This window comes from Zosterops lateralis, assembly GCF_965231275.1.
Source record: "Zosterops lateralis genome assembly, contig: SUPER_6_unloc_1, whole genome shotgun sequence".
NCBI classification, from domain to species: Eukaryota; Metazoa; Chordata; class Aves; order Passeriformes; family Zosteropidae; genus Zosterops; species Zosterops lateralis.
Genome location: NW_028154616.1, coordinates 3,348,555 through 3,368,713, shown reverse-complemented (window position 1 = coordinate 3,368,713; position 20,159 = coordinate 3,348,555). Strand labels below are relative to the sequence as shown.

The following is a 20,159-nucleotide window of genomic DNA, read 5'->3' as shown; positions in this document are numbered from 1 at the left end:
AATAATGTAAGAGTTGCAGATTAGACACTTTTCCTGCTCTGTATTACCTGTGAGTTAAACTTGTCTTGTCCTTCTAGCTACCAAAATTATTTTCCTTAACTATTCCATGCCTCACTGATTTAATTACAGTTGTTTCCCCACCCAGAAAGCTACTGAGAACAATTAACAGGATGTTAAATTTGTTTTCTTTTTCTGGATTTTTTGTTTTTTTCTGGAAAGAAAGAATTTTTTAATGTACAGTTTAACACTAGAAAGTGATATGAAAAGCACGAATTTACATCTACTGCTGTTTTGTTGATGCTACTGGGTTTGGTCATTCTAATGCATTATTTAGGATGTACTCATTTTATTTCCTTTTATGTTGTCTTTAAAAAAAAAAGCCAACCCTGTGTTTCTGACAAGCACTTACAAGGTCAGGGAAAGCACAAACTCCCAGAAGTTTGCAAACAATATTTACTCCTCTTTCTAATATTTAGGAGACTTCTATTAAAAAGAAATTAAAAGTCCTCTGAAAGCCTATACAACCTTTTAGCCAATAGATGTCCAGCAATTCGTGCACTCATAGTACATTTGACAAACACGTTCTTCTAAATAATTTTCAATTAGGAAAGTCTGCTGTCTCAGCCATGACAGGCTCCATCTACACCAGAATTTGTCAGCTGCCGTCACTGACCAGGACCAACATTCTAAAAATTGGCAGCAAACTGCTTCTTTTTTAATGCATAACTTAAAAGCTAAAAGAAAAGATGCATTTTTCATTGTTGTTTTGTTCATTAGTTTGTTTTGAAGTTTGTTTTTAATGCGGTTTAAACAACCCAACCAGACTTGATATTTAATGTTGGATAAAACACATTAATATTAAGGTAAAGTTTACCATTGTTGCCATAATTTCACATTCACATCCCTGCACAGGATGAGGATCTTTTCTCTAATAGATTTGTCCCCATGAAAAAACAATAAAACATGCTCATTTTAAAAGCTTCAGTACCCAAATACACACCAGATTATCCTTGTTTAGTTTGATTTCTTCAACGTTGCACACGTACTGTCGGAAAATACAATTCAGAGTAATGCCACAGCAAGAGCAGAGCCCTCCAAAGCTTTCCTTAGAAATTTCCTCTTGTTTCCAAGTCCTTTTGGTGTCCTCCATGTCACACTTGGGGCTGACACCACACACCTACATGGGGGCACGCTGACTTCAGGATAATTTGGCCATCATATTCAATATATGAATATAACACAACAGAAAGCTCTGGGGGAAACCACAGCCACACATGCTGCTATCTTCTATTTTTCCTCAGGAAAATCTCTCTTTTCTTAGCTTGAATGGCCACAGGACACAAACATTAAACTAAAATCTTCAGGATAAAAAGCTGTACTGACACAAAAATTTCCAACAGGAATGCTGCACCTGTTACTTGCAAGAAAAACTGCAAAAGAAACTAAAACAAAAAAAAACCCCAACATCACTTAAATCCCAATGCTGTTCATGGGCTATATCTTCACTTTTACAGTCCCCACTTTTTGCAGCACTCTCTTTGAATTTCAGAGCTAAGCATTATAAATTATACTGCAAAGGCAAGTCAGAACAGATTGGGTAGGACTGGGTGTTTGGAGAATGGATTTATCTTGTTATCCTAAACAGTGCTTTTATAGAGTAGATGGAAACAATCCACCAAAGGTGGGACTACAGGGTCTCTTTCAAGCTAGTGAGCCCAAAGTCCTATTATCTGGTAACTGAGCTGACTTGTGGTAAGAACCAAGGCAAAGCACTCATGTGCTAACTAATGAATCCTAAAAACAAAATGAAAAATCAAACAAAATAAAAAACTGTTATCAAGCTTCAATTTATTTCCATTTAACATTCAGCCACTTGCACTTCATTTCTTTGGGTGTTCAAACTATGCCCCGTTTTCCAGCCTGTGTGACCTGATATGGCAGGATGGGGAAGAAAACCAACCACACATCTCAAACCCTCACATATGTTCCTTCACCTGTCCCCAAGTTCCCTACTCAACTTGAGGTCACTGCTTAATCTCTTTTAATAAGAAGAATTTTGCCATTATGACACAGCCCACAGGGACAGCTGAGACACAGTAAAAGCATGTTTTTCCTTTTACAGCATTACTTTTAATCTTTATGTTCTACTCATATTCCCCTCCCCACTTGAATTCTCCCACTCTAGGTTGGGGCAATAAAAAAAAAACACCACTTTTTTTATATATTAAAAACAAAACAAAAACCCCAACAAACAAAGAAACAACAAAAAACCAACCCAAAAGAAAAAAAAAAAAAAAAAAAAAAAAAAAAAAAAAAAAAAACCACCACCAAAATAATTAAAATTTAAGCATGACCACGAGCGCCCAGTTAATGAAGCCAGAAAAAAAATTCCCAAAAAATTTAGAAAAATTGTTCTAAATTTTTAATGTTTATAGAGTATTAAGTAAAAGAATTTGAAGATTTAAAAAAAAAAAAAAAAAAAAAAACCAGAGCTGTCATTATCCTATTATTTTTTAAATCTTTCAACTAGCTATATTTTGAAATTATGTTTAAATGAGTAAATTATTTGCTTGTACAGCAAAGAATTTATTTGTCAAAAGCAATATCCTAACAAACCCCACCCATTCATCAAATACTGATAAGTGGGTATTCGGTAGTGGGAATCTAGATTGGAATAAAGTATCTGATGCTTTCAAATCTGAAAACAAAAATTCTTCACTTCATTTGAATTGACAGGAGCCTGAAGGTGAACGCCACAATTAGTGGAACAAATTAACACCCACTGAAACAAAGATAATTTAATTTTAAAATGCCTATTACTTCTTCTTAAAAGAGACCTTACTGTTGTGGATGTATTTCCCTGAGGAAGTTTTTGATGCAGTGTCTTTAGTACCTGAGGTTAAGGAGTGGAACTGGAGCCATCAGAAGAGGCTTGTCAGTCCTTTAGTGCAGCCCAGACACGGATCTCATCTGTCAAGAATTAATGCCTGAAACAACTGGATCTCATCTACCTGGAGCTCTTCTGAGAGCTCTCCCTGACAGCTGGGACTGCACAGCCCGCTGAACATTCAGCCACATAATGCCAGGGGACACTGGCTGTTCATGATGAAAGACAGGAGTGCAGGGACAGGAAAGGAAATAAGGAAATAAATTGCTGTTATTGGCAACTTTTCTCCTTCCCTCATCCTCAAAGGCCTGCGTGTTGGGACTGCTCCTGCAACACGTAACTCTCAGAGAAAGATGGAATTAATCCATGAAATTCCTCCATATTGTCAGGGCTGTTTTCAGCCAGCCTCTCTGCCTACCCATTGTTTAATGCCTGCTTGTGGCTCAGAACAGTGTCAGAGCAGTGCCTCGAGCTCCTACAACTGTTCTGCTTGCTCAAGTCCTCGCAGTGGGGATTTGTAGCAAATATAGTTGCTTGACACTGGTGCACAGGTGTTGTGATAAGTTGTCTGAGACTCAATCATCTTTAGGGAAAAGCCAATGCTTTATTTTCATTACTCATTTTATACAGTTTTTACAGACCTCATGTGCAACTTTAATTGGTTAATGACTTTCTTGCCAATTACTCTATTGGTTAGTAAAAGATACTTTACTTGTCTGTCAAATCTCTCTATTTTTGTATTGTTTACATATTTGCTTTCCTGACTCTCATGGGGCAAATCCCTTGTTATATTGCAAGTGCATTTGTTTTTTAACCCAGGAATAGGTGGTTATACTAATGAATTTTCATACCAAGATAGTTTTCGCATGGGAACTTGCAAGTTGCTTAAGTACACTTAGAAGAGATGACAGGCTAACTATTAATTCAATAGAGCAGGCCTGATTTTATGAGGCCTTTCTTTTATAATCCTTCTACCTGTTACAACACACATGTTTTAGGAGAATGCAATGGGAGGGAACCTGTACATCAGGGTCTTTGGTCTTCCCACTTCAGCCCTAAAAATGCCAAAACCATACAGCTGATTAGCTGACAACACCAGTGCCACTGGTTGCACTCTGTCCACCACAGAACAAGCAAATGCTGGAGAGAGAAGACTTGCTAAACATGTGAAAATCAGAAAAAAACTCCCAGGGAAAATGAAATAGCAGTGTTGAATGGTACAGATTCAGATTAGGAAATGGATCAATAAATGCCCAAGACATGCACAGGAAGGGTGAGAACAGAGTCCAGGCACATCTCCTTGCTGCAGCAGAGGTTTGTCAGACTGTGGGTGTGATTTAATTTAAATCATAAACACTAACTCCCCAAATCACTCTGGCCTAAAGAAACTCCTTGGAAGACTGTGATTCCTTTTTCACGGTGATTTTAAGCATTTTCTACACAATGACATACAGGAGCAGGGAGAGGAAACAAACCCTACAGTCTCACTCAGCCTTTTGCCTCAGTGGGGTTCCTGAAGTCTCACTGATCCGGATAAAGGTCAGCATTTCATGGAGGAAGTGATTACAACCCTGCTTAGAGGAGCAGGGATTAAGCAAAAGATCCAGGGTCTGTATCTCCCTCAATCATCGGGACAAGGAGAGCACATGAATAAGACTATTAAAGGAGCATTGTGAACAGTAGCAAGCAGTAAAGACAGGGATTAGAATGATAAATCACCCTCTGTATTGAGAAGCAGGCATAGAGTAGGAACTGGAATTCAGCCCTACCACGTTTTATTTGGAACAAAAGTGCACTTAATTAGATTCTTAACTTCATTAGAAACTCCAAGAGGGAGAAGTTTTAATGTGGATAATTGAGGTACACCAAGTGTGATTAGAGATGCAGGAGGAAATAGAGCTTTTCATAGCTCAGACTTTGTGGAGAAAAGCCTTCAGGCACTTGTATGGGACACAGGTGAATCCATTATGGGTCTGGGATTGACAGTCAAGCAGTGCCATCTAAACATGGTCTAGGCTCTGAAACTGAAGCAACAAGGAAAACAAATTTCCCAATCTTCTAGACAAAAATATAAGGTATAACTATGTGACTTTGTTTATTATAGTGGGGAGTCATTTGTTCCCACCAAACATTCAAGCTGAAAAAAAGAGACAGAAAAAAATTGCATCCTTTGAAAACTAGAAACATACAATTAACAGATATACTGATGTGGAGGATGTTTGGAAAACCTAGATGTGTCCCACAGCCTTGAGCTTCTGTTAGGAGACACTCTAGTGACACCTGACTGACCTTCTACTGAAATCAATTACCAACTTCAGTTTCACTTAATCAGAAAGGGAATTGCAGCCTGAATTTCTTATGAGGTGTGAGTGGCCACTGGAAAACCAGAAAATTACAGGGACAGCACTTAGAACTTTATTCCCACTGAGCCAAGTTACTGAAAAAGACAATGCAGACAACACATATCCATGTAACTGTCATATTTGCCTCCTCTTCAGTTTAGCTTTATTTTGCTTACTTGCCTGAGCATATTTAGCATTTTGTGAGTAGAATTTTGTGGCAGAAATACAGATTGCTGTTATAAAAGCAGGAAGAATAACTATTTGTGTTTTTTCGCCATATTGAAGACAATGTTTTGGCCACAATTGATTCAGAGAAATTAGAAAAATGCCTTTCATTAATATTTTGCTGTCTAAATTAAACCTGATGAGCAAGACAAGTTCTTTATGAGCAATCATGAGATGGTGGTCCCTCAATACCTTTGCATGTGGAACATATTTTTTATGTGAGCTTTTTGTATTGTCATCCATCTACTTCAGCCACCATTGCCAGGCAGTTGCAGCATAAGAGAGAACAAATCTAGTATATATTCCATTTTCAGAGGAATCTATGGCAAGAAACCATATGATAAGTAATCTGTAAAACTTAAATGAGTTGGTTGATATTGAGGCTCCACACACAGCAGTGAGAGAGCATCAAGCTCATTATCCCCCTAACGAGCAGAGCTGAGTCCTTCCCTAGGCCTGCAACCCAGCCCTTTCTGCAGCAAATGAAACCCAGAGACCATTTAAAAAAAAAAAAAAATCAAATTTGCTTTCTGGTGTATTGCAAGACTTCAAACTGCATTCTGCTGGAGCAGTGAACTGATGGAGCAACAAATCCATTTCTTTGGGAATGCAGGGCAAAAAGCGATTAGGCTGTGGCTGTTCAGATAGCAAAGATCCTTAATGCATGTCTAATGATGTAGAAAAGATGGGAAAAGTGGGTACCTAATTACTGAAAGGGAAAAAAAAAGGAATGGCTCACCCAATTATTGGCTGAATTTACTGTTTCAATCCTTTCACAATAGCCTTAAAATTGTAAACCCAGATAACAAGAATGACAACAACAATCAATTCCACAGCCAGTTCATGCAAAGAACAATTCCTTTTCTGGGTGGCTTTTCAGAATTTCTAAAGAACTGCAATAATACAAATAGCTGCTCCTTTAAAGAAACAAATCAGAATTGATTTTGTGGTGCTTCACATGAAGCAAGGAATCAAGATAAATACAGTGTTCAGGTTCTGAGACCCTTGCTGATATTACACGCCACTCTTAGGGACTCTCCAGCTAACAAATGTAAACTCACATGAGACTTGAAATGCTGTTCAATCCGAGGAGGGATGGCCAGAATCCAGCACCCTGTTAATTCATCCATTTGCCTTTCAGACTATAATAGAGCTGTGCTTGAAACTGTAGCTGCAAAATGTGCTCTGCAGAGCTGCTCTGGATTTCTATGGGGATGCAGACACTTCACCTAGTGTCACATCAGCCTGCTAGAAACATTTTTCTAATGAAGATTTTGTCCCATACATGCAGTGTAGCTTCTTACATTTAACTGCAGGACTACTTCCACACCCTCACAGAATACAATCTTGAAATACTGATTTCATTACAAAGAAGCAAAGTGGCCAGTTGTGCCACATTTATGACTAACTTAAATTTAGACTTTGGAACATCTAGGAATTACAGATGTGTTGTGGATTTGAGGATATTCACTGCTCATCTACATTGTTTCATCTGGGTCAATTGACATTTTGAGTAATGGAGGGTCTTGCCAAAATGTTGTAACAGCAGGTTTATGTGTCTCAATCACTAGGCACATACTAGTGCCAATCATTTGTCACTGAAACTAAAAATTAACTGCATTACACTACTTATCTTGCTAATTACCTCCTTTCATCATTGCTGTACTAAATTTGCCCTTCACTGATGTGCAATGAGAACACCACCATACTACAGTAAGCAAAACATATTTGAGCCCACTGGAGTGCTGGTTGCAATACAGAGACCAAAATCTCTTTATCTGTGACCTGCAGAAACAGTCTGACATCTTGATTCGTGAATTAAATCCATATTTTAAAAATGTATCACATTTCATTAAAATAAAGCTTTCAGTTCCTGATACAAGACAAATCAATCCCTTAACATGAATTATCATGCATAACTTCAGGCAGTTACAAAAAACATGATTTCAAACATCCAGTTAAAAAAACATGACAGCATTTCTGATGTCACCAATAGTGACTCTCTGTATGTTTTGAAAGGAAATCAAATCATGACTACCAATATTATTTCTATTCCTTTTCTCTTTGTTTCCCATCATAAAATGACAATGGCCTTGAAGTCAAATTAAACATCTGTTTGCAAAATAAACCAGAATGCTACTGACAGCTGCTGCTGAATGGCAAATGTCCTACAGCTGTCAGGCTCCTAAATTAACAATGATTTCCATTACAAACAGCAAACAACAAGCAAATTATAGAGCTGATTTTTTTTTGCCCTCCCTCCCACTATTTGAAATTTATGAAAATGCAGACTCTCCTAGAGACTCAGCCAGAAAGAAATCACAGTTTACTGTTTTATTTCCCCACTTGCAGGGAGCAGAATGTCAGACAAAATCAGATTTCAGTGTAAAATACTTCACAGAACTTCCCTCCTGATGCGTCTTAAATCCTTTTTCTGCATTTTCCTCTAGGATATGTAAATAGAATTAATAATTCATTGAGGATTTATCTTTCTCTGATGCAAATTTTGTCAATAAGGAAAACTATTGAAAAGAAATTTTCTAGATTTTCTATACATCTATTTAGATTTGTAAATACACAGGTGCAGGGGAAGCTTGACTATCCTACAGTAAAGTCAGCCAGGAAGGGCTTGGGTAGGTCACTAAAGTTCCTTCTGACAACACTTTTTATGGCTTCCTTATTTATCTCCAAGGCTGGGATCAGAAAGCAGGAGCATTAGAAAGCACTGCTCCCCATTTTCTACTTCTCATGACTTTTTGAAGTGCACAATTCAAACACACAAATTTCCTTAGAACAGTGTTGAGAACCTGGAAGGACTGAGGAATTCGGCGTGGATAATGGTTAGGAAATAAAAATTAAAGTGTTAAAATGCTAAAGTGTTAAATGGTGTGGTTTTGTAAAATGCCAAATTAAGGAACAGTTGAACTCTGACTGGTTCTCTGCTTCTGTCCACTGTTAACCTTACTAATATTTTTTTTTATTGAAGTATTTCCCCACAAAGTCTGGAGAAAATACAAGGATGATCAAAAATGTAACTGACATCAGTGTCTTGTCATAAGGGGCATGTTGAACCTTTCCAGTGCCTGAATTCCTACCCCACTTCACATCAATGCACAATCTTTTTTTTTTTTTTTTTTTTTTTGCAAAACAGCTTGTTTTACAAAAAGACATTTGTGGGAAAAAAGGAAAAAATTATAAGAGCAATGAAAGTAACTGCACATGCCTTCAGTTTACCCCAAAATGTGCCATAACTCTGATTTTTTTTTTTAATATGAAATTTTTGTAAGGATTTTTAAGGTAGAGTTTAAAAATTTTTAAAATATTGTCTTTCTAATAAAGCCATAACTACATTCCCTCTCTAGCTAGAGAAAGACCACCACCCTTCTCCTTACTCCGTTTTGCTCATTGTTTTTCTATTGCTTTGCTCTCCTTAAGAAATAAACCCATCCTTGAGTAGCAAAACCATTAAGCTGTTTTGCAACACTACATCTTAACAAACAAAACACCATATGAATGAACCTAACTAGCTTTTATAGGATTACTTTAATTATTGCACCAGAAAATAGATTATCTAGAAGAACACAAAATTATAACCGTTAATTATACTTTCCAAATTCACACGCTCCTACTGTGAAGTTAAAGGAACAACATTAAACCTGTGACAAAATGAGAGTGAAATGGATTTTGGTTTTAAACGTAGATGTGTCAGTAGTAGATCCAGGGGGCTGCTACCATATATATTGAGATAAAATATGTAGAGATGATAAAAATACAGAAGCTATATAAAAAAGCAGGTTTCTCTTTCTTTCTTCCTAACACAAGTAAACTCCCTGTCTCCCTGTAGGTGTTTCACCGATGAGATAAAATATAGGGTTCTAAGTTAGTTTCATTGAAAAGTTTAAACTTTTGTCCTATTTTCTAAAAAAAAAAAAAAAAAAAAAATCCTGGATGAAGAAAATTTTAATTTGTTTTTAAGGAACCAGGACAGCAATATAAGCTTTTCTATCCTGCAGTGGTTTATAAACAGTCACTGGCCTCTAAATGCTCTTGAGAAAACAGAAAAAAAAATGAAAAATTATTAGAGCTGTACATCATAACCCAGTGTTGAAGAAGAGCAATGGACCTAAATCTGTCCATTCCCAATCTATGCCCCTGGGCACATTTCTGTTACATCCCCTAAAAGTGAAGAATGGGGCAAAATGAAGGCACATCAAAAGGATCTCATATGGAAAAGTGCATGTTTTCTATCTATCAAAGGTTGCATTTGTTCGCTGGACTGTAAGGATGCACAGAGATATCTAAGTTTGTTATCTTGATTGTGTAGAAGTACCCAAAGTGTCTATATAAAATATTCTATTTAAGCTATGAACTATTAAGCTGTGCTGCTATTATCTCTAGCAAAAATGAGGTTCAGAAGATGCTGTGGTAGTTAACTGGAAAACAGAGATTTTTATGTTTTAAAAAAATTGTAGTACAGATATAAAAATTTCTCTGCAGGCAGCAGGCTCAGTAATTCCACAAAAAAACCCTTTATTTTATAAATAAGGTTTATAAACTTTATTTATAAACAAATAAAGTTATTTATAACATGAACACTGTTATCTTCTGTTGTTTCATAAACAGAGCTCTTGCTAGGCAAGGAGGGAAGGTCTCTCTTTTTCCTTGGCTGTTATATTTTCTCATAATGGAAATCTGCCAGTAAATGCTTTATAACTGTGCTCAATTGCTCCACTATTAGTATTCTAATAAACAGGCAAAACTGTTGACATGAAGTGTCTGGGCAATCCGAGAGGATGAATGGAAAAGGCAGAATAACAAATTTAATATCTGATTCAAACAAACAGGGTTTCTGTGTTGTTAGTTTTTATACTTGGAAAATTTAGAGACATAATTTCATAGTGAATTTCTCATAGCTCATCAACCACGTGCCATTTGTAGTCATCTGCTTCAAAATGAACAGTTTGATTTTTCAAAAAGTGTAAATCCATCCATCTCCTTCAAGAACTACAACCCAAAAGTATTCAGGAATCCTAAAAGAGCATGTAAGATCATAATTTCACATCTCTTGTAGCAAATAGGCCGCTTGATCTAAATAATATACTCCACATAAAGCATTTACATAAACATGCAATTAAGCACATAGAGAAAGACTTGAGCTATATTTTAATCAGGTAAGTATCCAAAAAAAGTCAAGAAAAATTTTAAGTATTGGGGTAAGCAGAGCCAAGCAAAGGAAATGGTTTAGTGGTGAAAACATCAGAGAGAAGCAAAGAATCTACTTAGAGAACTTCATCACCTTAGTCAAGTAACCTGAATAAATTCAAACCATGTCCAACTTCCCTTCCCTGTGCCAGCTCATTGGTACTGATGAGGGATTTAGGACAAACATGAAAAGCAGCAAACAAAATTTTCAGCTAAAACTGTACATAAATCTTTGTTCTTTATTGGGTTTTGGGGTGGGGTTTTTTTGGCTTTTTTTGGGTTTTTTTGTTTTTTGTTTTTTGGGGTTTTTTTTAAGTTCAACTCTGTGATCATCTATCAGGTGTTGTTTTTATATGACTGGCAACACTTTCAGAAGCACTGCAGCTTCCACCCATGTCAAGCAGTCTGGCCACTGGAATTCTTCCTGTCAGAGGCAAATTTATGCAATAATGGTTTTGTGGGAATCACAACACCAACACTTTAAGGAAGAGAGGCTAATTCTTAAATCCAGGTTAATTCTGAGCACCTCAGTCTGGCATTTCTCATAAACATTCCTCTTAACACAGTGTTAATGTCTTGGTCACATATTTATCCACACACCATGAAGCCATTCTTGTGAATGATGGGCTTTGTTATCCAGGTGCCTTGTGCTCTGTTTCTGAGCCAGGGATGAGTTTTGAGTGTAGAGAGGAGATTTGGCTGCACACCAAGACACTTTCAGGGTGTAGATGTAGTTATGAACTTCTGAGATTTTATGACATTTGGTTCCTCTTTGAGTCTCTCCTACAAGATAGTGTTTACTCGGAGCAACAGGCCAAGTGGCCAGGAATGATAGAATGCTTGGAGTTACAAGAAATCAAAAGGTAAATGTCCAAAATCTAGAGTACATTCACCCTCAGATTTTTGAGGCTTGAGAGGAAGAGGACTGTCAGAATCCCCGAGGAGGTTGGAAACTGAGAGTTATATCCAAGGCCCAGAGCCATGAACTGGAACTGAAATTGTCCTCATAGATAGAACAGCTTTGCTCCAGTTGCACAACTGTCTAAAAGATTTTGCTTGATATACACTAAATATGCCATAGTTTTTATTTGGAAGGCTGCGATTCTTTAAAATTCCTCTGCTCTCTGATTATATGCAAACAAGAGCCAGTGTAATTAAAATCATGATGATAATTACATATTCAGGAAAACAAGAAGCTCCACATTTTTCCTCAAGAACTATAAACCATTTCCCTAGAGATGGCTCAGAACACATTCCCAGAAACAAACAGCAGAGCCACAGTGATGAACACAGTGCATTTCTGCAAGTACTAATGGTAATGAACAGTATTTACAGATAGCAGATTTAAATTTGTTGGCTGTTTAAGCACGAGATATATATGGCAGAAATAAATAACTTGTCTGCAGGAACTTTTGCTACATTTACCATACAAGTCACACGAGTTGTCTGAGAACTCAATTAGTTCAAGAGCCAACTGCAGTTTCTTCTCTAAATAGTAAATTGAATATAACTTACCTGCATGTGGCCATCATTTACTGAATTTAATAATTAATCTCAGCCTCACTGAAAAGTAACAAATGCTAAGGGAGGAGAAGATAATTACCATCTCACAGTACTTGACTCTTCATGAGATCTACACCATCTGACAGAGGTACTCAATCTGGATATTAACAAGATTCTCCCTACCATGAAATTTTAATTTGTGACCAGCTAAGAACTTGACAACATTTTATTCACTCTTGTATTCCATCACAGAATTCTAAAGGACTTGCAGAAAACTGTATGTATTCTGTATTTTTCACCAATTACCTGGGTCAGACCCTTACACTGCTCAGTACCACACTCAACTGAGACACTGTCTTAAAAACAAACCAAACCAGCTGAATTTAGAAACCTGGGGCTCAAAGGAAACTAAAAGAGGTGATTTTCCATCTGCTAAGAAGCTTTCAATAAACATTTATTGTCCTTTTTTTGAACAATGGGACAAATCACTATTTGAAATCCATACTTTAGACTTTCCTTGTTTAACAAGATAAGTTTCAATTACTTGGAGGTTTTTTAATAGAATTAAGCACAGCCTCTAAATATTAGCTGTCAGATTATAGATAAAAAGGAAAAAAAAAAAGCATGTGTACTGTTCTACTTTTTATGAAAAATAGAATATGCTAAATTGAACACGAAAGTTTATTTGTAGGAAAAAAAAAGGTGTTTCTTAAAACAGTTCTTAAAACAGTTTTCACTCACTTCAACAAAATATTAAAACAGGTTGACCAAGAAAAACCCTGAAAATTTCTCTACTTCCATGTGATGATACAAACACCACGAGGCTCTGCCTCAGCTCTATTGTCTATGTCATTATTTTCTGCATAATTGCACATTGCAAAAATAAACACAAACTTTTCTCAAGAAAGTTTTAACGGTAGGTTTTCAAAGATCCTAGAAAGCAAAGGCATTCTGAAGAGCTCAGAAACCTAGAAAGTGAAGTTTAAACCAGAAAATTTTGTGAAGGAATTACCTGGCCTTCCCATCTTGACGTGTGACACTTTGATGTACCATCAACCACAAGAACCAAGGGAAAGAAAATAGGGAAAGAAAACAGGGAAAGAGTGCACTCTGAACATGGAAACAATCAGACTGTGCAAAGCATGACAACTTGGAAGGTCCAAATAGACAAATAGGAAAGGGGGCTTAAAGCTTGAGGGTCTTCCAACCAGTGTGTTAAATAAAAGTCTTTTATCTTATCTCTTCAGTGAGACTCAAGCACAGGCCTAAGCATGTGGATAAATGGAGCCTCAGCTATTGTTTGCATTCCAGAAGCACATTTAGTGCTGGCAGTTTCAGCAGAGTCCAGAAGGATTCAAACCTTTAGGGCATTTCACTGTCATCTCTTGTTGGGAATGAAGGAAATGCATGAATTATTCTCAACTAAACAATTACAGTACTACATCATATGTTAATCCATTTTCTTCTTTTTTCTCCTCACAGTTTTAAGTCTTCATACAGAAAGAGATGTTTTGGAAAGCAAGGTAGTGACAAATAAGTCAAATTCAAACATGTTTTTTTCCCTTAAACTTTGTATTCTGCAGTCACAAGGAAATCTAGCACTACACACAGGTGTGCACACGTCAAATGATTTAGGATCCCTTGCTAACTCTACAGCTACAGATTCCCATTTGTCTGTGTCACTTTGTGCTTGTCACAGCCACACTGGCCATATGGACTATGCCCAGAAAGCCCTGGGAAGGCTACTACCCAAATCTGAGCAAATCTTTCCACCAAAGCCACCAGACTTCACAAATTGCAGAAAACTCACTGTTCACTACTAGTTCAGGAAAAGCTGCCTGGAAGACTTTCTACTTAGTAATACCACTAGAAAAAAAAAAGTACATTATTTGGCACTTAGATTGTAATAAGTTTTTATGGATCAGTTATGTTTAACTTGTGATTACATTTAACTTTTCAATATATTGAAATCAGTAGATCGGGACATAGGGAAAAAATAAATCCTCATGAGTCAGAACATGGATCCAGGCTCCAAAATGCTGCCATTCTGTGTTGGAAATTCTAAACCAAAGTTATCATAGCCTGCAAGGATTGAATTAGATATTTATTGACAATTAAAAAATATATTTGCACTTCTATCACATACAGAAGAAAGAAAAATACAGAGGCTTTGTTTCCCTCAAAGTTCAAGGTTTCAGAATTTTTCCATAATGAGTTTGGACTTAACTCTTAAAAACAATACCTGCTTTTAGACTTTTGCTTTTATCACCTAGAACTATTAGGAAATAATTTTTTCCAATGCTAATGCTCCAACAATTATTTCCAAATTATTTCCATTCTATTCTATGGGAGCAGACCATAAAGAAGGTTTGTGAAGAAGGCTGACTGCAAACTCTAATTCACATGCCATGGAATATTTACACGCAAAAGAGAAAATGTAAATGTTGTTAATGCCAGGAGTGATTGCTATGCATGGGGCCATGGAGGGCTGCACTGCAGCACAAACAAATGCCACATTATTAGGTTAATTTCTTAATAATGGTCATTCTTTCTTTAATCAGTCCCAGGCATGGAGCTGTTCCTACCTTCATTGGGAGGAAGCTTCTGCATCTCATATAATTTTTCCTGAAAGGTACTTAACAACTCCCTTTCACTTTTCAGCAGCACACACTCCTCAAAGACACCCAGAGCACACGGTAAATAGGTGGCCATAACACCAACATTTTTCCTGGAGCTTCAAAGCTACTCTTTTTGTTTTCCCGAACGGGTTATAAAAGCTGGTGCCAGCCAGCTAATCCAGCTCTTTGTTGGCACTTTGTTCAGTGTTTTGCTGGCACATCCAGCAGCCTGAGATGGTTGTAAGCCATGGTTCACTCTGCGCACTCTTTGAGACAGTGGCAATTTCAAACTTTCATGTGCAGAACATCAGAACTGCAGTTCTGACTGGTACATTTTGTAGCCTCTCTTGACTTTCCTGCAAGAATCCGAGTACTTCACAGAAAAAATCAGTGTTGAACACCCAGCATGACCTGACTAGCAGCTAGGAGAGAGAAGAAACTCTTATCAAGATCCTGCAGTTGCTGGTACTTTACTGCACTCCTCTGAAAAGACCCAGACAGGTCCCTGAAACAACTTCAACCACTGATTTTAAGTTTCAGTGAGAAAAGTATAGACCTTAGTTAATTTTTTTTTTATAATGGCAATTTTAGTTAGGACAGTAATGGAAAAAAAAAGTCCATCCACTTGTGTTGTTGAATATCATTACTGGATTAAAGTTTAAATCTCATCTCTTTAAAAAAGCCATATAAAATATGGCTTTATATATTTAATATATTAACTTATTAATTAAGTTAAATAGCAAGTGCCTCAAGCAATATTGGCTTTGCAGCTAAGAGGGAGTCAGTCCTGGGGGGAAGACTAAGGAACTTTACTGATAAAAAGCTCAGCAACACTCAAGTAAGCTTCTGGATTGCCAAAGAATCTCTTGAAATATTCCATCTATAAACATAACATAATTTACAACGGGTTTTATTGCAGCCTGATGTACACTTGTCTGAGTGTACTGTAAACACTGTAAATGTATTCTTGAACTGCTTTAGTACACATTAAACCAGGTGATTCTTGAAATTACTATACTGGAACTAAGAAGCAGCAAGTAGAAGCACACTGACAAAGATTTGAGACTGTTCCAGAGCCAGAGTTGAGTCTAAATAACCCTCAGAGATGTGGAAGAGGAGAGACTGTCTGTCTCATGCCCATCAGCAAGAGGAGAAGTGAAGCACAGGGTGAAAGGAAAGCAGCCACGAACCATTTTTGCTGGCGGCAATTTCACAGCCTGTCCAGAAATCAACTGCAATTCTAATAACACATTTTACTGAATAGCCCTGAACTATCCTCAGCACAACCTTTGTGATGGCTTTTCCTTAAAAGCCTGAAACTCACTATCCCCAGCACTGAAAAGCCTCTTGGAAACACTTTGGTTTGCTGCAGGGCACATCTTAGCAGTCTTTAAGGCTTCTCCCAGACATGGATTCAAAGCAAAGAAATCCCAACTGTCCATGAATATTTGACCAATCTGTCCAATTAAATACAGAAAATCTTAAGAAACAGGACAACATTTTTGTGGAACTGTTTAGGTCTACAGACCAGTGAGCGAACCTAAAGCAAAGTGAACATACAAAGAGTTATCTTTATTTATTTATTTATTTACTGCTTGAGAAGCATGATTCCAAATGAGAGTGTGTAATAACAGTAAAATATCAGCAAATGACCTCTAGGTCTAAAATGAAAAGATTCACCTCTAAACAAATAGATCTGGTTTTTCTGATAAAGGTCTGTTTAGACAATCGTGACTTTGCAGAACACTCCTATTACTCATCTCAATTAAAAGCATGTTTTTTTATCTACCAGAGGGATTTAATTTTGACTTAAAAATGAAGAATTTTTAGATTTTTTAAATATGAAACTAAGGGTTAACAAGTTCAATTAAGGTTGCTGACTCAATGGTTATTGAAGGCTTGGAGTTCCTTTTGACTATTTAAATTGCTAACATTTCACTGTGCAAGTAGAACTTAACTTGGTCAAATGTGTCCAAGGAGAAAAAAGAATTAAGAACTCCACTGGTTCCAATAAATATTCAACTTATTAACTGAATTTTACTTTAAGATGCCTTAAAATACTTACTTCAGGATGACACATCCTGTCCCGGTGGGAGGAGCTGTCCAAAATACCTGGATCCGTGTCCTCCTTCTGGGTGTGCTCTCAGTCACAGCAACAGGACAATTGCTCATGAACTGGGTTTCCTCTTCATCTATGATCTAGGGAAGCATAAAAAGAAGAATGGGAAAAGATAAGGGCGTGTATGGCCAATGTTTTTCACGTGTTTTGTCAGTTTGTGTTTTCTTTGAGTGGAATGCTTTTAATTCTCTCTGCTTCACTCAGCACTGTTTCAGTGAATTTATTTAGAACATGCAGACTGACACTGAATTGTAGACTGAAAGCTCACAAAATAAAGGCAGAAGAATAAAGTCAATTCTGGGTAAAAAGAATTCAGGCCTTTTGGAGAATCGATTCTAATAACCTTTTTTGTGGATCCTTATTACTGGAGCTTCCTGTAAATGTTAATGAACAGAAAATAACAAAAAATTCATAATTTCAGATTATTGAGAATTCATTATTTAGTCCAAACTGTAGATATTTTTGCTTGTTTGATTGATTGATTGATTAATTGATTGATGGTTAACAGAAAAGTTTTAATGGGACAAGTCAAAAGCCAGAGAGGCAGATTTGGAACTGATGTTCCAAGGATTTTACTCAAAGGTGTCATGTCAAAATAGCTTTCTCACTGCATATGTGTTTCATGGATTGTACTTTAAGCCTTCTGTTCATCAGTTCTCAAAGAAATTTCCTCAGAAACTGTTAAGTTTTATCTGGAAACAGGCAATGCTCTGATAGCGCAAAATCTCTCTTCAAAATGCTCAGTGGTCTTGTTTCATTTCATGAAGCCCACAATTCACACAAAATTGGGTCAACATTCGGGCAATGAATTACAAATCATTCCATTTTGACAAAAAAAAAAGCTGTATGTATCAATTTATAGGAAGATTCAGCTCTGTAGGGGCTTGTTCAGAATCCTGGTCCTAACAACACACACACACCAAAAAAAAAAAAAAAAACCCAAATGTTTTTTACCAATTAAACTATTTTTAAAAAAGTATCTTCTGGCAGTAAACATAAGATTAAACAAGTATTTTGACAAAAAATACTCCTTTGTAATCTAAAAAAATATCTTTAATTGGGCCAGATCTGCTTTGGTGAGCAGGCATCCTCACTATCTCACCCAAGGATGCTGCCAGAATTCCCAAACACTTTTAGCTAAGCCAACAAACATTTCTGTATTTCCATGGCAGAATGAGGTGGCACTGGCCCAGAGGAGTGCTGAGAAACTCTCTTCAGCTGGTCAACAGGGCAGTGGCTAATGAGTTTTAAATTTAAAGCCATTAATATGCTTCAAGTTTTTTAACGCTTTGTAGAATCCGTGTAACCAAACACAATGTGCACATTTGCTGGGTTTTAATTAGCAGGAAATAGTGGGAAGTGTGGGATCCAGTGGAGGCTTAAGCTGACTGCAGAGTTCCTACTTCTGCTGGATACAATTTAATGTGTGTAGGCTGAGCACCAAGAAATCCCTGATCAACAATTCAGTTTTGGCCACCAACTGTACTTACTCTGTCTGCCTTCCTCCTGCATCAGCAAAATAAAGAAATAAAACTGCCTACTTATCTCTCAGAAAGGTTGTCTCAATTATTTCAGGACCATATCAATTGACCTTTTATCCCTATCTCACAGTAATTCATTCTCAATCAAAACCCAATTTTGGTGGCAGCTCTCAGAGAAGAATGATTGATTTTATAGTCTCATACATAATAAAATACTATTGCACATTATACAAAAGTATGATAATTTCTATTGAAAAAGCTCTTAGGAGGTCAGCAGAAAATTCTTGAAAAGGATAGCTTTTCTAAAAAAATGGAAATATTACAAATTACTGTGCAAATTACACTGATTCCCTTGTCAAAATGACAGAGAGCAAAAAGATGCAAAGCACTGCTGCGGTATAACTCACATTCTTGGGTAAAAACTTTAAGAATATGTTCAATCCAGGTCAAGATGATGCAATTACATGTAAATATGAATAGGATTGATCAGATACAAGCTATTCCACAATGACCAATAAAGCTTTTTCCCAATCTAGTTGAGCTCTTGCCTGGCACATGCTCAACCAATTAATGTTTCTTGAGAAGCCCAGCTGAAATGAACTGGTGCTCTCCAAGTACAAAACCACTGTTTTCAGTTAACAAGAACTTAGCTGCTTTCATATCCCTAAAGATAATTCCTTCAGCAGTGATCATTTTAGACTTACCCATGTGCGTTTGCATGTTAAGTAAATCCTTATTGCAGTTGGATCCATCCTGCTTTTTCCCCCAACAGTGAATGGAATCACAAGGAAGCCCAAAACCAAATCAAACAACCAAAGGAAGGAGTAGTGAGCATCTGTGAGTAGTTATTACAAGCCAAATTTATGACTTGCCTGCAAAAGCAGAGGCTGAAATATGTCAGCCTCTAGATAGCCACTGTGCTGAAGCACATCTCTGTTCCAGTTGCAGCAAATAAACATGGAAATGTTTTTTGCACTTCTGTTGCATACCTAATTCCTGAAAATTAGCAAGGAAAGAGTGTTCTCAAGTACTTTTATAATAAACTAATTTGAAAGTTCTGGCTGCATTTTAAAACATGATCCTGGAAGAGCAGGAAGTGGCTGAGCCCCGAGGCTACATCACGATTTCCTGCATCATTAAGCATCAAAGGAGAAGACTTATGAGTGTCTACTGGAAAACATTGAGCATAAAATCATAAGGTCTTCCAAAAAGCATTCCTTTGAAGAAAACTTGGAAAGAAGCTTTCTCAGTAAAGACTCCTAATGTTGACAGAATACAGTGCAGAACTCCTAAATTAGTTGGAGAGGTTCAAATGCCAGCTGATTTGAAATGATTAAATAAAGTAATTTTATGATACACAATAAACCAAAGAATTTTCCAAATTCTAGGATTTCAGACCAACCATCTCAAATCTATTTGTTAAAAAGATGGAGGGTTTCTTTCTGTATCCATGGAGGTTCAATTCTTTATAAAAAGTTTCTTAGGAGTGATAAGAAAGGAATTCTGATTTATACTCCAGGATTACAAATTACATGATATTTTAGGGCGGTGGATGATATTACCACACTCCCATGTAGGAAAAAAGCAACAGTATCCTGGCCAACTTTTGGGGGAAAAAAGAGACATGTAATACAATCCTGATTTTTTTTTTCTGGAATCAAGTCAGACCACATAGGTGGGAGGGAAAGATTTGGCAGGGAAAAGGCATGCAGATTAAAATGTTACATTTGCAAAATTATTGCTCCTAAACCCCAGGTTATCTGTAATGTGAAGCCTTACATT

General features: G+C 36.8%; 1 protein-coding gene across 1 annotated transcript in view; it reads right to left on the bottom strand.

The window, feature by feature from the left end:
• SPON1 (spondin 1) overlaps positions 1–20,159 on the bottom strand; it is a gene marked incomplete at its 5' end in the record, with an annotated part of 179,785 nt that overhangs the window by 126,656 nt on the left and 32,970 nt on the right. Inside the window, one exon of the mRNA XM_083885360.1 lies at positions 16,843–16,976. Coding sequence (XP_083741486.1) covers positions 16,843–16,976 — 134 coding nt within the window. The remainder of the gene's footprint in view (positions 1–16,842; positions 16,977–20,159) is intronic.